This window comes from Ursus maritimus, unplaced genomic scaffold (assembly GCF_017311325.1).
Source record: "Ursus maritimus isolate PB19 unplaced genomic scaffold, ASM1731132v1 scaffold_23, whole genome shotgun sequence".
Classification (NCBI taxonomy): Eukaryota; Metazoa; Chordata; class Mammalia; order Carnivora; family Ursidae; genus Ursus; species Ursus maritimus.
Genome location: NW_024424786.1, coordinates 12,083,025 through 12,101,540, shown reverse-complemented (window position 1 = coordinate 12,101,540; position 18,516 = coordinate 12,083,025). Strand labels below are relative to the sequence as shown.

At 35.8% G+C, this 18,516-nt stretch overlaps 1 protein-coding gene across 1 annotated transcript in view; it reads right to left on the bottom strand.

Moving 5' to 3' along the window:
* The window catches only part of LUZP2 (leucine zipper protein 2), a 235,305-nt gene extending 220,118 nt beyond the window's left edge, over positions 1-15,187 (bottom strand). The window contains exons 1-2 of the mRNA XM_008686893.1: positions 14,953-15,187; positions 9,480-9,542 (exon numbers count right to left, since the gene is read on the bottom strand). Coding sequence (XP_008685115.1) covers positions 9,480-9,542; positions 14,953-15,027 — 138 coding nt within the window. The 5' untranslated portion in view covers positions 15,028-15,187. The remainder of the gene's footprint in view (positions 1-9,479; positions 9,543-14,952) is intronic.
* Positions 15,188-18,516: the final 3,329 nt, after the last annotated feature.

Here is an 18,516-nt window from a genome sequence, read left to right as displayed (position 1 = left end):
CCCTCCTAAAAAATTGCCTAAGACTTGTACCTAATAAAATGTTCCCTCCTTGCCTGTTTTTTTTTTTTTTTTTTTAATGCCTAAGCTGTTTACCTAAAATATACAAAATGCCATTGATGGCGGATTGGTTTGAAAAGTATCAAATTCATATCCACCTAGAACCTCAGAATGTGACCTTATTCGGAAGTAGAGTCTTTGCACATGTAATCAAGTTAAAACCAAGTTATACTGGATTAGGGTGGGTCCTAAATTCAGTAACTGGTGTCTGTATAAAGAGTAGAGCGAACACACATAGAGAAGGCCATATGAAGACAAGACGCCGAGATTCTTGACAAGCCAAAGAATGTCAAGGATTGCCTGAAGGCATCAGAAACTAGAAAGAGGCAAGGAAGGATTACTCCCTAGTACCTGCAGAAGGAGCACTGCCCTGCCGGCACTTTGATTTTAGACTTCTAGCCTCCAGAACTGTGAAAGAGTAAACTTTGGCTGTTTTAAGCCACCCAATTAGTGGTCTTTTATTACAGAAGCCCTAGGACCTAATGTAGATGGGAAAACTTTACATACTGGATACACAACTAGCCAGAATAATCAGTTCACCCTAATTTTTCAGAACTAAACACTTAAAGGCAAGCCAGCAGGAATAAAGTGAAAGGCTGTAATGGAATTATTTAAAAACATCTCAGGCATGTCCTGGACTCAGAATCTATTGGACTCAAACTTTACACCCATCCATCTGCAGACAGCCATGAGAATCCACTTGCAGAATGATGACCCTGAAGCACTCCCTCACATTATGAAATAACCCATCATCTTCACTTGAATGTGTTTACTGAGGCAAGAAGATGGAATAATTCATTTTACAGAGATTTACAGCCATAAAAGTTGAGTCAAAATGGGTTTTCTTCTTAAAATTTACTAGAGATTTCTCTAGAGCAGTGGTTACTGACCTTTATTATTTTTGTCTTAGCCATGGACTCCCTCTGAGAATCCAAACCCTCTCCTTTCAAAAATACACATAAGTATCTATACTTTTTTTGTTATTTTATAATTTCAGGATGGTCAGAGATTCTCTGTACCAATCTTTACATCTTATGGGATCTCTAAGCATCCCTATTGTACAGAATAACAAATTAGGGAAAGCAACTTCAATTTCCAAATTCGGAGGCACTGTCCAATGTTTATTCAACTCATTTAAGTTATTGGTGCTAAGAACAGACTTAAGTGTGGTCTTAATTTATTCTCGCTGCACAGAGTCCTGGCCCTATGTTCTTTTTGTGTGCCAAAAACGTGAATTATAATATTTTAGGGAAGGTAGGATTCTAACTTCAAAAGTCAGCATGTAATGGAGGAAATAATCCAGAGAAAAGCAAAGTTAAAATCACATTATAAGGATAGGTAAGATGTCGTTTATACACATAAAATATTATAACATACACACATGCATAACTGAATGGTCTGTCAGTATACTTACAGTAAATACTCAAAACCCTTCAGTGATGGTCTGCCATTTACTAAAGCTGGCTATCATGCATTTTAAACCTTTATTAAGAAAAGTTGTTAATACACAGGCTACCAAATTTTGGAAAATGTGAATGTTATCCATAGTGTTAAACCCATATCTCTGAGGCAAAATTAAAGCAAACAAATTAGAAATAAAACAAACAAATTCCCTCTATTTTTAAAGTTCATTATAGCTCCAGGGCAGACATGACCTAGTCTTTGTTAATCAGACATCCCTGCAATATATATGTAGATACAGAAATTCGTTACATGAGAAAACAGGACAGATGTTATCCATTGTCTGATGCACAAGGGATAGGGCTGTATGATACTAGAGTCTGCAGGGATGGGGGCATCAAGCTGGCTGGCAGCTTCCTGGTCTTGACAGAGGTAGCCTTAGCCTTAAGACAACTAGCTCTGGGGTGTATTGTGGTTATTCCTAAAGCTCAATCTACAGGGTATCTGTTCAATTCTCCTAACAACTTCGTATGATCTCTATATGACTTAATAAATCCTCTTCTTTTTTATCAGAGAATTCTTTTTGTTGCAGCTGAGAACAGCAAATGGTGCCCTCCATCTAAAACCACATATTCTATTTCTCATATCCCTGGATATGACAGTGGCTGTTTGGAATTACTTGGAAATCTACAGATTGATCAGTGACTTGACCTGTGACAAGAATTTTCTGCCAGTCACTTATAACAAGAGCAGTAAAACCAAATATAAAAAGAGATTAAATCAGTTATTAGTAGAAGCCAGAGGAGTCACTTTAGTAATTCAGAATCAGGTTAAACTATACAAGCCATGCAATTAATAGATGAACAGTAGACTTGAGAGACTAAAAAGAAAAAAAAAATGGAGCCAATAGTGAGAGGGAAAGCCTGCCACGTAGACAGAGTAGCTTTGACAAACTTCTGATCTCCATTGCTGGGCAGAGTGAGGCCCACTTTTATGGTTCTTCATTTTGTTATTATTATTTTTAGTGTGATTATTTATGTATTTATCTTGAACCATCCTGAATGAATCTCAGGAAAATAATCAATCCTAAGAATCTATCTTAAAATAAACCACCATAAAAAATAGTGGTGGGAGAGGGGCATCTTTCACCCTGCTTCCCATCCTTACCTTTTTTTTTCACTCTCTCCCTTTCCTTTTATCTTCATCTACTAATTACAGACTATGTTCTAATACCAATCTAAATCATGTATTACCAACTATATATTCCTTTAACAAGTCCTGGGCATTATCAAACTCACACATTTCATTAAGGAGTTTCAACTAATCAAAAATGCTGTCACAATGTCTAATTTGTCTAATATTTCAATATCTACACACTATCCTACTCATTCCTGGAGTCTTTTTTATATCTAGGACCATTATAGATAAACTTATCCTAGGGGGTAAAATGAATAATTTTAAAGAAAATTGGAAAGAAGAGTGGAGAGAGTGTGTTTAGACAGTACACAGTCAAAGAGACTTTAAGCTTTGGAGTCTGTGAAATTGGTTTATACCACATGATAATGAAGTTATATATATGGAATTAAGAAAAAGGAGGCTGAGCTTTTTTGTTTCTTTGTTTTATTTTTTGGTGCAAATTTTTATATTTGTTCTAACCACATAATAACTAAAGGCAAAATAAGCAATTGAATGCATAAAAATGGATTATATGAGATATCAAAACCAGATAATCAAAAACTGCCAACAAACAAGAGTCCAGGACCAGACGCTTCACAGGTGAATTCTACCAAATATTTTTTTTAAAAAAGAGTTAATACCTGTGCTTCTTAAGCTATTCCAAAAAAATAGAAGAGGAAGGAAAACTTCCAAATCCATTCTACAAGGCCAGCATTAGTCTGATATCAAAATCAGACAAAAACACTACAAAGTTACAAGCCAATATCTGATGAACAGAGATGCAAAAATCCTCAACAAAATATCAGCAAACAGGGAAGCCTAGGTGGCTCAGTCAGTTAAAGCATCTGACTCCAGCTCAGGTCATGATCCCAGAGTCCTGGGATCGAGTCCCACAATGGGCTCCCTGCTCTGCAGGAAGCCTGCTTCTTCCTCTGCCTGCTGTTTCTCATGCTTGTGTTCTCTCTTTCTGATAAATAAATAAATAAATAAATAAATAAAATCTTTAAAAAAATATTAGCAAACACAATTCAAAAATACATTAAAAAAGATCATTCAACACAATAAAGTAGAATTTATTCCAGGAATGCAAGAGTGGTTCAATATTCACTAATCAGTCAATGTGATATGTCATATTAATAAGAAGAAGGATAAAAACTATATGATCATCTCAATCATGATAAAAATCCTCAACAAAGCAGGTTTAGCAGGAGAATAACTCAACATAATAAAGGCCATAATGAAAAACCCACACCTAATACTATACTCAAAGGTGAAAAACTGAGAGCTCTTCCTCTAAGATCAGGAATAAGACAATGATGTCTACTCTCACCACTTTATTCAACATAGTTCCTGAAGTCCTAGCTGCAACAATCAGACAAGAAAAAGAAATAAAAAGACATCTAAACTGGTAAGGAAAAAGCCAAACTGTCACTATTTGCAGAATAACATGATACTATATGTAGAAAACCCTAAAGACTCCACTAAAAATTCCTAGGACTGTTAAGTGAATTCAGTAAGGTCACAGGATATAAAATCAAAGTACAGAAGTCTGTTGTGTTTCCATACACTAATAATGAAGCAGAAGAAAAAATTAAGAAAACAATCCCATTTATAATTGCACCAAAAAGAATAAAATATCTAGGATTAATTTAACCAAGGAGGTCAAAGACCTATACTCAGTAAACCATAAGTCAATGATGAAAGAAATTGAAAATGATACAAATGAATGGAAAGACTTACCATGCTCATGGATTGCAAGAATTATTATTGTTCAAATGCCCATAAAACTCAAAGCAATCTAGCGATTTAATGCAATCCCTATCAAAATACCAATAGCTTTTTTCATAAAACTAGAACAAATAACCTAAAATATGTACGGAACCACAAAAAACTTGTATAGTCAAAACGATCTTGAGAAAGAAGAACACTGACATATTACAGTCCCAGATTTCAAGATATACTACAAAGCTATAATAAACAAAACAGTATGGTACCAGCACAAAAACAGAGACATAAATCAATGGAACAGAATAAAGGGCCCAGAAATAAACCCATGTCTATATGGTTAATTAATCTATGACGATGGAGTCAAGAATATACAATGGGGAAAAGAAAGTCTTTTCAATAAATGGTGTTGGGAAAGCTGGACAGCTACATGCAAAAGAATAAAACTGGACCATTTTCTTGCACCATACACAAAAATAAATTTAAAAATAGAAAAAACATAGGCAGTAATATCTTAGACATCACCCCTAGCAACACATTTATGGGTATGGCTCCTCTGGGAAGGAAACAAAAACCAAAAATAATTTACCGGGACTACATCAAAATAAAACATTTACACAGCAAAAGAACCCATCAAGAAAACAAAAAGGCAACCTACTGAATTGGAGAAGATATTTGCAAATGATATATCCAATGAGGGGTTAATATGCAAAATACACAAAGAACTTATACAACTCAACACCAAAAAAATAAACCATTTGATTAAAAAAATGGCAGAGAACCTGAATACACATGGATACGTAAAAAGATACTCAACATCGCTAATCATCAGAAAAATACAAATCAAAACTACAATGAGATACCACCTCATACCTGTCAGAATGGCTGGTATCAAAAAGACAAAATATACCAAATGTTGGTGAGGATGTGGAGAAAAAGGAACCTTTAGGCACTTTTGGTGGGAATGTAAATTGCTAAAACCACTGAAGAAAACGGTATGGACATTCCAAAACTAGAACTACCATATGATCCAATAATTACACTACTGGGTATTTACCCCCCCAAAATGAAAACACTATTTTGAAAAGATATATGCACTCCTATGTTTATTGCATCATTATTTACAATAGCCAAGATATGGAAGCAACCTAAGTGTACACCAACAGATGAATGGGTAAAGAAGATGTGCCATACTTACTACTCAGCCACGAAAAGGAATGAGACCTTACCATTTGGGACAACATGGATGGACATAGAGCATATTATGCTAAGTGAAATAAGTCAGAGAAATCAAATACCATACGATTTTCCACTTGTGGAGAATCTAAAAACAAACAAACAAATGAACAAACAAACAAAAAACAGACTCTTAAATACAGAGAACAAACTGGTGGTTGCCAGATGGGTGGTGGGTGGGGGAAAGGATGAAGTAGAAGAAAGGGAATAAGAGGTACAAACTTCCAGTTATAAAATAAATTAAGTCATGGAAATGAAAAGTACAGAATAGGGAACGTAGTCAATAATATTGTAATAACATTGTATGGTGATGGGTGATGACCAGTTACCACAGTGAGCACTGAGTAATGTACAGAGTTATAGAATCACTGTGTCACATACCTGAAACTAATGTAATGCTGCATGTCAATTATGCTTCAATAATGAAAATAAATAATTTAAAATAGCCATACTAGCCTTCCTACAAAACAAAACAAAACAAAAAAACAGACAGATTAGGAAATTACTAGAAAGCTGGTGATATATCTACTATAAAATCAAGTTTTATGAGAACTTTAACACTGTGCAAAATCATAAACTAAAAACACAGGATGTACGGGAAGACCATGACTGGAGAAGACCACTTACCATGGAACTGTGTAATCATAGCATTAAGAACATAATAATGACATCAATAAAAACATAGCCATAATATGATATTTTCCATTTTTTTATCCCAAATACCATGGTCAATCGTTTGCAGCCTTACAGTTAAGATTTAGTATTTCCTCCTCTGAGATGAAGATCCTAAAGGGAATTACCTCTAATAAAGTACATTATCATCAAAGTTAAAACGTAAGGCATACTAGTCTCTTTTTTTAATGCAGGGGAAAAGTCTTAACAATCTTCTACACTCACTGCATTGACAGATATCTTGGTGTACTGAAAAGCATTTTTTTTTTTTTTAATGTTTTGAAGGCACCTAACCGCCACTACCAGAACTAAAGGAAGGTTCTTCTGTATATTTTCTTATTCCCTTGGATTCATAAAGAATTCTCTAAAATGTAATAAGGCTTTCCCCCTGATTGCTTCAAACCTTATCATGTTGGGAAAAAATACATATAAACCAAAACAATTTTAAAAACTTTACTGGTATCAGTCTATCATTTATTAATTCCTACTGTGGTGATTTTGTACTAAGAAATACACTGTGGGGGAAGAGATTTGACTTGAATGTTCTATGGAAGAGAATGTAAGCAGAAAAGCAGAGGGCTATAAGCTGAAACTTTCTGCCCCACACTGCGTTTGCTTTTTAAAAAGTCAGAGTATGTTCCCCCCTCCAAGGAATGTCTTAAATCTTAAAAAACTAAATCCCTAGGTGCTAATAAAAAAGTGCCTTTTAATAGTTGCCTTCACATAATGGAAAAATTGCTGATTCTTTAACAATTCTTTAATAATTTTTCAGAAGTCCTTTGTTCTACTGAACCTTCCCTAATACCCTCACTCAGAAGTTCTCAGGGGACTTTAAACTTCTTCCAGAAATATCTTTATACCTGTATTATCTCTCTCACCTCCTTTAATTTTGTTTAATTGATTTACCTGTTTGGGTTTTTTCTTGCTCTTCAACTAAAAATCATCCAGGCAGTGTCCATATAATTTTACCGTACAGAGTATGTGTCAATTAATTTGTTTAATCTCTATACATAATGATCATTGTCAAAATAATAAACTTGGAATTTCGAGGAATTAATAGAAAGGAGTCAAATTAAAAAAAATTCAATTGATATATGTTCACCATTGGGTTTTGTTAAAGAAGTCAAAAACTGTCTCTAGTTACCAGTTTTCATCTTGCAGATATCCAATATGATAAAAGTGAGTAGTAAATTTCATTACAAAGCTTACTTACATTTAGCAGATATGACTTCAGTAAAGTTGAATTTGTTTTAGAATAACTCTAGCCTATACAGTTAGAAAGTGAATATTACCCAATAAAAGTATCCCCTGGAAACAAAATATTTTGTCAGTCCTTATATGTATTTGTTACGAATAATTTATAGTTTGATTTTGAAAGTGCTTCCTTCTTAAAGTCTTGATTTAAAACAAAATTATCCAAGATTAAAAGTTAACTGATAATGCTTGGGGATATAAATTAACCTATAATCCTTTCATTATTACACAACTGCGCTCGTTGTTTGGTATGCGAGTTTGTACATGCAGCAGCAAATGTTCTTTATTTCCCATTTTATTTTTATTTTTTTTTATTTTATTTTATTATTTTTTTAAGATTTTATTTATTTATGTGACAGAGAGACAGCCAGCGAGAGAGGGAACACAGCAGGCGAGTGAGAGAGGAAGAAGCAGGCTCCCAGCGGAGGAGCCCGATGTGGGACTCGATCCTGGAACGCCGGGATCACGCCCTGAGCCGAAGGCAGACGCTTTAAGGACTGCGCTACCCAGGCGCCCCTATTTCCCATTTTAATACTGACTTTAATGTTTGAAATATTCCCCTTGTCTGAAATGATCCCTGGAAGTGTTTGACTGTAGTAATCTGACTCTCACTGAGCTCCAGTGAACAAGATATTATTATCCAGCACACCCAGTGTTCTAATAACTCTGGTCTGCTGATATTTTCCACTATAAACAGGAGATCAAGAAGATTTAGGCCTCAGGAAAACGATCATCAAGTCATCACCCACCTTAAATTCTTAAGTTTCTTAAGAACACTCAGAATAGTTGGGACACCTGGGTGGCTCAGTCAGCTGAGCAAATGACTCTTGATTTCAGCTCAACTCATAATCTCAGGGTCATGAGATCAAACCCCTTATTGGGCTCTGTGCTGGGCATGGAGCCTGCGCAAAATTCTCTCTCTCCTCTACGCACCCCCCCTTTCTCCCACTCTAAAAAACCAAACCAAAACAAACAAAAGAACCCACTCAGAATAAAAATGTATTAGAAAGAAATTAAAATACAAGAAAATAATCAGAAATCCATTTAAAATCTCTTGCTTTCCCTTCTCCTATACATTCTTTGCACATGCACATCTGATAAACCTTTTTAATGTCATAATCAGAGTCCTGATGGTGAACGCTTGATATCAAAACATTTGTAAAGCCTATTTTTTAAACTTGATATCAAGATGGAAACCATTTAGGAATAATGTGAATAATGGTGCTCATGTATTGTTTAAGTGTCTCAAAAAATAAAAGGGAGGGATGGACAAACGAAGGAATGAGAGAAGACAGACTAGGGAAATCTAAAGCAATTATTTGGGATTCAAAATAAATCATAATTAGTGAGACTGATCAAGGAAAATGTATCATTAATTAGTCATGGTTAAGAGTACTAATTAATTAACTGCATTCAAGAAAAAAGGTGGAAATATGTGATGGAGGAATTGTAGAAAATAAAGTAGTTGTGTAACAAGACAAAGAAAATATGTATTTTATAGGGTTCTCAGAATTTAAAGGCTATAATGAAAGCTGTTCCAGCTTATTTCTGTTCAACTCTATGTTAATTCAAAGACAATCTTAAATAAATTTTTCATTTTAGTTTGGCTCTTCCTAGCATGAGGTCAATTTCTAGCTAGCCTTCTTCTTCAGCGCCTGTAATGTCATTGGGTAGACAGATGAATTTATGAAATGAAAATTAATTTTTAATATTAGACCAAGCAAAGTATAATTAGAAGGGAAAATGAACTAGAGAGGTATAAACTGATAACATTATCAAATATATATAAAAGTAGAGATTATCTACTCGAAATTATCACCCTTGCAATTCCTTTCCATTAGTACATCACTAAAGACCAAACTGGCATACGATCAATACTCCAAAAGTTGTGGCAAATCTATATGTGAGTTTGTGTCTATGCTTTGATTTATATAGAATTTGCCTGAAATATAGTTTACCTCATTCTGGAGATCTCGGATCATTTTGCTCTTTCTTTCCATGTCAGTCTTTAAAAAATTAATCTGAAAATGAATGGAATATTATGTAAGCACAATTCAAATTAATCTCAATGGCTTTTATAAATTTATCTTCATGATTTCTGAAGCATAATACAATGATTATCTCTTCATCAACAAATATTGAAAAAGAACAAAGGATTAAAATTTTCATTAACCAAACTTTCATTGCCCAATACATACATATACCCACTGATTAGCCTTTTCTCACGTAGTAAAAGATTCATTTTTTTAAAATTGAGAAACCATGCATATTATAACTATGATTCTCTTAACCTATTCAAGTGTCAATTTAAAAACTGTGCTTTTTAAAAACAAAGCAAAACAAACAACAACAACAAAAAGCTAGGTTCTAGGGGTGGGCCTAGAAATCTCCATTCATAAAACACTCTCCGGGCAATTTTGACCTATAGCAGGTTGGAAAGCAATTGCACAGTAATATTCCTGGTCTGTAAAGTACAGAATTGTCTAATACTGTACCAAAGAAACGATGATGTTTCCTTCTGAATTTGATACTGTTGGAATCCGTAAACTTAGGTCAGTTGTTCAAACTGTATTTACATAAACATAACACCTTTGCTGCCTGAGTATATCTGACTACTTAAAAAAAAATCAGTATAGCATAGTTGTTAAAATCTGACACTTTATAGTCAGTGAGGGTTCACTCTGATAAAAAGGAACTTTATGGTAGTAGATAAAATATTTAATTTCTCCCATTTTTAATGTCCTGGTAGTCACATTTTTTAAAAAAAAGAAAAAGGAAACAGATAAAATTAATTTTACTAATACGTTTTATTTAATTTAATATACTCAAAATACTATTTTGACATGTAATGGATTAATGATAGAATTTACATTATTTTTTACAATATATCATTAAAATCCATTGTATGCCTTACACTAATAGCATATCTCAATTTGGACTAGCTGTTTTATAATGCTCAATAGCTAGTGGATATATATTGGACAACACAGTGTTAGGAGATCCCTGGAATGATACAAAAGAGACTGGTAATGTGGGTTATATCTAGAGACAGACTGAAGCAGTGGAAATTAAGTTTAGGAGTAAAATGAATTTTCACCATATGTACAGAGTTAAAAAAAAATAGTTCTGAAACATTTCAAACATAAACAAAAGACCAAGAAGTAATATGTAAAATGTCTCTGGGTCCAACCCTAAGAAAAAACAAATGAAATAGTTTGTGCAATTCTGTTCAGACGTTTTAAAAAAGAAAAACGTTACACCTACTATTAAAACCCCACCTAATTTTTTCCTCCTTCCCTCTCCAGAAGTTGATGCGTATTAGTCTCGTGCATGTTTTTGTACGTTTTGCTTTTTGTGTATTATGTAAATCCTTGTAACAAATGTTAACATCCCTCTTCTCTGGCTTGTATAGGGGTCCTTAAACCATTCCTTCAAATGGCAATAGAAATCTAAACCAATTTTGGATGGTTAAACTACATATAAAACAACCAAAAGCCTGGGAACTACCACGACCATTGTTTTGGTCATAATAATTTTCAAGTTAAATTTTAACTACGATGATACTGACAGCAATCTGAAAACATAAGTCACACTCTGCCCCATTGAGAAGATAGTTCGATTTAGTTGATAATGCAAAGGAATGGAGGACGTCATGCCGTTCAAAATTAGATATGCATGCAGCGCAATAGGGTATGCCCCAGTAACGAGCTTTTGCACCCATTTCTACTGCTATGTACTGTCTCAGCCTATAGATAACCAATCTTGGGGCTGGACCAGCCTTTGTGGTTCTTAGTATGATTGCAAGACACATTCAGCAATATCATCAGGAAATTTCGAAAATTAAAAAAAAAAAAAAAAGGCTTATTACTTACAAGTCCTGGAAATTACATGTCACACTTGGGGCCACACAGTGAGGCCATGGGTAGGAAGCGCCAGGGAGAGGGAAGGTCTGAGGTTCTGCTTTTATTGGGGTGGAAGGTAGGGGCCTAGGGTTTCCTGGGATCACTTTTTATTGGTGAATTTGAAACATAAGAACAGAAATTTAAAACAGAAGAGAAACAACAAGCAGCCCAAATGGTCAGTTACTGAAATCAGCCAAGATCTCCCAAACAAAGGAGCCTGAGGTGTTTTTGGAGCTGGAAGGCTGGGAGGGGGAGGACCTGGCCTGGGGCGTTAGCTAGTCTGGTGGCTGGCCCTGTGTATATTTCAGATAGCCATTTCTGAAGTGGATGCCTTCACAATCAAAGCTCAAGTCAGCACTTGCATTACAAAAAGGAAAAGCCAGCTGTCAGAGCTTAGACTAGGTCTACACCAGCACTGAAGAAATTTTGATATGTTGCAGATTTGTCTTTAAGTCACGAACTACTTAAAGCCATCTTGCTTATATTAATAACCTATTCTTTCACGGACCACTATTTCTCCCAAATCGTCACGCTGTGATGCTGTTCAGTATATATTATACATAATTAACAACTTTTGTAAATGATTATTTTATTTTTACACCCAAATACATTACAAGGGGTTTTCTCACACATTACTTCAAAACAACCTTTAAAAGTAGTAAGAGCAGGTTTTACTTTTTTTTTTTTTTTTTAAGATTTTATTTATTTATTTTTCAGAAAGACAGAGAAAGTGCGAGAGAGCACAAGCAGGACAATGCCAGGGGCAGGCAGAGGGAGAAACAGGCTCCCTGCTGAGCAGGGAACCCGACGTGGGACTCGATCCCAGGACCCTGGGCTCATGACCTGACACTTAACCTACTGAGCCACCCAGGCGTCCTTATATAAATATTTTTTTCCTTAAAGTAAACTCTACCTTCAACGTGGGGCTCAGACTGCTGATCCCGAGATCAAGTCACCTGCTCTACCAACTGAGCCAGCCAGGCACCCCAACAACTAACTTTAATTAAAGTTAAACTCAGTCACCTGGCTGGCTTAGTCAGTAAAGTAGGGGACTCTCGATCTCGGGGTTGGGAGTTTGAGCCCCACTTTGGACACAGAGTTTACTTAAAAATAAATAAATAATAAATAATAAAAAAAGAGTATAATGAAAATACATTGCAATGTTAAGAATATAAGTACTTAAATGTGAAACCAGGACAGAAAATCTTGAGAACGCAGTGTTCAAATATTCAAGAGCTAAAATATATTCAGAATATCCAAACAGTATGAGCATTTTGAAACCATTGGTCTAGAATCCCAACAGGTTTTAACACCCCTGGCAAAATAAGCATTCCTAAGACAGATACGAATTTAATTCTCAGAAAGAGAAAATACCATTTATTTACTTTGAACAAAGAATGTAAGAACATAGCAATTCTTTACTCTTAATGAGAGTCAAAGCTAGAAGCTAATTTTTGCCTTTAGACTAATTATGTCTCACTTAGGGCAAGTTAAGCCATAAAAATTAACAAGAGTAGTGAAATGCATCCAATGAGCATTAATATCTTTAATTACTCTGGTTACAGAGAATGAGAGCTCATTCTTCCTCACCGTCTGTTAGGAGTTTTCATGAGGAACACAGGTTTGAAAGATTGCTTAGGGATAATAACAAAGGGTCACATGTTCATAAAAAGTATTTTCCCATGGAATTGGATCATGACAGCTTTCCTGTTTCTTCAATTTAATTTTTCTTAAGTTTATCTTCTTTCATTTTTGTAATTTAAATTTATCCTTAAAGTTTCATAACATTTTACTATAAACTTATCAAATGATGTATTTGTAACATTTTTTGCATAAAATATAAATCTATTTTTATGGAAAAAGGCATAGTAATTAGTTATGTAATCAAGGGTAGCACATAAGATTATCAGCTCTTAAATCTAAAATAGCACAATGTTTGCAGAATTAAATCCAGTTTTCCCCTTTGAGAGTAAACAATTACAATTATCTTTATCTCTCCTTCTTACCCAATCTTCAATTACACTAACACTCTTTCTAACAGAGAAAATAACTATTTACCAAAAAAAAAGTTTATAAATACAAATTAGTTTAATTCTTAGTTAACCTAGAATTTTCAAATAAGGAGAACAGGCACAAAGCATTCTGTTTGAGTCTACCAAAATTTGGAAGAGGTAATTCCCAGTACTATGAAATCTCTCTTCTAGATCCCACTAGATACACATTAAAGAAATAACCATTGTTGGGGCGCCTGGGTGGTGCAGTCATTAAGCGTCTGCCTTCGGCTCAGGGCGTGATCCCGGCGTTCTGGGATCTAGCCCCACATCAGGCTCCTCCGCTAGGAGCCTGCCTCTTCCTCTCCCACTCCCCCTGCTTGTGTTCCCTCTCTCGCTGGCTGTCTCTCTCAGTCAAATAAATAAATAAAAATCTTAAAAAAAAAAAAAAAGAAATAACCATTGTTTTCATAAGTATATCTCAATCCCATATTTATTGAAGTTCCCGTCATCTCTTTCTAGACTGAGTTAACACATACTAGTCACTCAATTGCAAGCACTGAACAATTCCTCCTGGTGACATGCTTTTCAAAAACAAACTAACCAACCCAGAGCCCTTAACCCCAGCCACCCCTTTGTATTGGCATGTTCTCACAGGCCGATATACCTAACCACCCCAGGGTCAGGTGTCAGACAACTAGGGGCATTCCCTATGCCCTAGAGCCTGCTGAGATCATTCACATTGACTCCTCCTAAGCCTGCTTCCCCTGCCTCACACATTCTTTCCCACAGAAACCACAATAAAGGCTCTTGCCCACAGCTTCTCACCTCCTGCTGCCTCATGACCTACACGAGTGCATACGTCCCTGGAACAGTCACCTGTCACAAGGCACACCACCCCTCTTGAGAACTGTGAGAAATAAACTAAATTCTCAAAGGTGATCATTTCCTGATCTGTTGGATGAACTGTACCTTAAATTTTCCATTAATATATTATATTTTAAAATAGACTCAGGTCCTAGAAACAAAATAAAAGGTCTACTCCCATAAACGGTATATAAGATGGTTCTGGAGAATAAAGTAGAAATCTAGTAAGAAAATCTGGAGAGAAGTTTGATTCTCAAGCCTTGGGGTGTGTCAGAATCACCTGTGGGGTTGATTAAACAGGCTGTGTATGGCCCCGCCACTGAGAGATTCCTGTTCCCTAGAAGATGGGTGGGGCCTAGGAATCTGGTCAAGATCAATTATATGCCATGATTCGGGATCCATTGGTGTGGGGCTGACACCAGCACTTTTGTCCCACTCTTGACTTCTGTTTTCATCAATAAGTGAGGGTTGGAAATTAGAAGACCCCTAACAATCAAATACAACAAAAATATTTTCTTACAATGAATGCTGACCAAGTATTTTTATGATCTTGGTGACTGCATTTTCTTTACTGTATTATTTTATTTTTTACAGGTACATTTATCCCATAGTGATTTGGGGGGAAAAAATTCCCAACCCCAAAGCAAAGGACACAAAAAAGAAACACTTACAGTAGCTTGTTGTTTTTCTGCTTTCTCAGATGTCTCTTTAAGTTGATTTTGCAGGACCTCCTGGAGAGACTTCATTTGTTCTCTAGGAGAAAATAGCAAGAGAGAGACATAATTCTGTTATTTCCTGTGTATATTATGAAAGGAGGCTTTGCTGTCGACATACATTTAGGAAACAGATAACTAGAATTGTATGTAGGGACACGTTAAGCATGCAGGATGTGTCTGAGGATTCTAGTAATAAAGTTTTCTCTCCCGTGCAAGTACTAAAAGCAAGCTGTAGGGGCACCTGGGTGGCGCAGCGGTTAAGCATCTGCCTTCGGCTCAGGGCGTGATCCCGGAGTTATGGGATCGAGCCCCACATCAGGCTCCTCCACTATGAGCCTGCTTCTTCCTCTCCCACTCCCCCTGCTTGTGTTCCCTCTCTCGCTGGCTGTCTCTGTCTCTGTCGAATAAATAAATAAAATCTTTAAAAAAAAAAAAAATAAAAAAAAAATAAAAGCAAGCTGTATTTAAAGGAAATTGCCTTGCTATTGTGTCTTGTAAGAATCCCACTGTGTGAATCATCTGTGAGCTGCATAATGTGTTAAATCAAATCAATGCAATAATTAGAGTTGAAAAGCTAATTTTAGTGACAGCATGCCAGGGTGTGAACATGCTGGTTAGAAAAAAAGTTGCCACAGACTTGCTGATAGGATAAAATTACAACTCCCCTTGGGTTCTCCTAATTGATTAATTCTAAGGCAGCGTACTTCAGACATACTTTATAAGGCCTGAGAATTTTTATAAAAACGAAGAGAAAAGAGACTTATTCTGAACTTGAAAGCTGCCTCATTTATTGTTGTTAATAAAAGAAATACATGTCTGCATGTAGATACACATTATGTCTCAAGCTCACTAATACATATGGACCTTGTCTCACTTGTTAAAAATATAAACATTTCCATAATTTTGGATTCCTCTCAAGGGTTTAAGATTGACTCATTTATGACAAATCACACTATCTTTCTCTGCCTCCATTTAATCACCCAAGGTACCACTTCCAAAAGTTCTGATCCAGATAAGGGTTAGTATGTAAGTCTCTGTGTGTGTGTGTGTGTGTGTGTGTGTGTGTGTGTGTGTGTTTTATTCTGGCTACAGGAATAAACTCCTTTAAAGCAACAACAGCCAAACAGAAACCTTTCCTAGCCTTACCAGCAGAACTCAAACTAATTTAAAATTCCCAATCTAGTGCCAAAAGACTACCTCTGCAAGCTTTGTGTGTAACCACACTACAGAGACTAGGGATAGTGAGTGTACCCTCCTAGACACATTTTCTTCATCTATAAAATGGGTACAATAAAAGAGCTACCTGATAGGCTTATAGTGAGGTTTAGGTGACATCATGTAGGCAAAATGCTTAGCACAATGCCTGGAAAATGATTGCTTAATAAATATGAGATCTCTGTCATAACCAACAGCACCACCCTAGGTCCTTAAGTTCATTCTTTGACCACTACATCCTACACAACTACAAGCTGTTCTTTCATCCGATGGGATTTAATGATGCTCCCAGATTTCTTACACTAGAAACCCTTAGGTCCCAGTCTCAATTTCAGGATATCAGTGAGAGCCTATATGATTGTTAAAATCAATTTGGACTTTGTTTGCAAAGCAAAATGTAATTGGAACAAGTTATAAAATAATTACAGTCACTTTGGTTCATAGATGATTTATGTCTGCCTATGTGAAGCTCGTAATATGCTTTTGCTTAGAGTGGACTTAAGTCTCAGCTTCTATTCCTTCCTCAAATAGGTATCATGTATTAGGATTGTTTCATATAGGAACATTTAAAATTTAGACTTCTATTATTCTTTCTGCTATCTTCTACAAAGAGCATTTGTGGCATAATATAACGTAATAGTAATGTCTACGTATGTTGTAGGCTTACAATGCATCAGACACTCTTAGAAGGTTCACTTCAAACTACGACAACACTACAGAGAGAAAACTGATACAGAGAAAAGTGGTGAAATTGGGTTCTAGAGCCCATGTGTTCAAACTCTAGAGTCATTATACTACCTTTACGGGGAGGGAGAAAGAGGAGGAAAAGAAAGAAGGGAGGGAAGGATGGAAGGAACTACATATTATCCCTAACACTCAGATCTTTAACAAGCACTGAATGAAAATGCAAACTATTGTATTTCTAACTGATAAAAAATTATGGTAAAATTTTGTAATGATTATCATTTTATGATTATTTTTGAATTTTAAAATTATCCTTTTTTGTTTTTTAAATGATATAGATATTTTTAAATTAAACTATAAAATACTATATATTTTATAAAAATAAAAAATAAGTGTGTGTGTATCAAAAATTCCCACATACTGACATCTATAGGCAATGTAGGGAGCATAACAAAAATAAACTGTTGAAGTTGTTAAAAACTGGAGAGGGAGAGGACGCTGCATATTTTCACGTCAAGGAAAGCTATCAGAATGGTAAAGATGATCTTTTGAAACTTCTGAACGTCTCTACATTCTCTTTTGCCTTCCAGGCTTAATGCTACACATTCTCGCTGCCCTCATGGTTTAGGGAGCCCCCAATCTCTGCTTCACACTCTTGCTAAGTTATACTCCTATGAGAGAGGACTCCTGACTTGTTCATGGGCCCCCTCCCCCAAAAGGGATTTACCCCAACTGTAACTACTACTCCAGGGTCCTATTTGGGATACTAGCCGAGTCTTTAATGCTAAAGGACTGACGGCTCCAGTGACACCTATGACAGCCTGCTCAGGGGGGCTGAGCCCATTTCTGCACAGAATTTCGTTACAAGGGATTTGAAACGGCAGCTGTTTCCTACATCTTCATATCAAATTATAAATATAAAAAAACACACTCACCCAAGTCACACTACAGGAAGGCATTTTTCTCAAGTGGTTACCAACTTGTATGGTAAAAACACCTCAGACGCACTTGGCACTATCCCACACATTCTTTTTGTTTTTGGAGAACATGATATTTTATAATCCTTTGGTACACAGAGTCTAAAACTGCCTTCTAGGAATCTCCCACCCACCAACCACCATAGTGAATAAAATGTTTTATCACTTTTTTCGAAGACAGTTTTCAGACACTTTAGGTTACCCTCCTACCCCCCAAGTTTCCATTTTGTGGGTACACACTCTTACTCCTCATATGGTATGGTTTACATCTGGTCCTCTGCTATGAATATGATCTAGGCTGTCAAAATATTTCTGAAAATGTAACGCTCAAGAGTTAACACAACATTTCATGCTCGCTCACTCTCTCCCACATACGTGTACACACAAAAATATGCACACACATTCCCTTTCTCAGCAGAAAGTCACTCTTTGCTCACTTTGCATGGTTGTATATGGCCACCGCATAACCTCTGAGTTTACTTACTTACAGTCTGGTTCCAGCTACACAGGGAGACTGATTAGATGCCTCTTGGTTACAATTCCAAGAAGGAAATTGTAATTGATTTGGTTTTGTCTTGGTGATCACCTCTGAGCCTATTAACTGTGAGTGATGTTGGAGTCACATAAAAGAAGCCTGACTTCT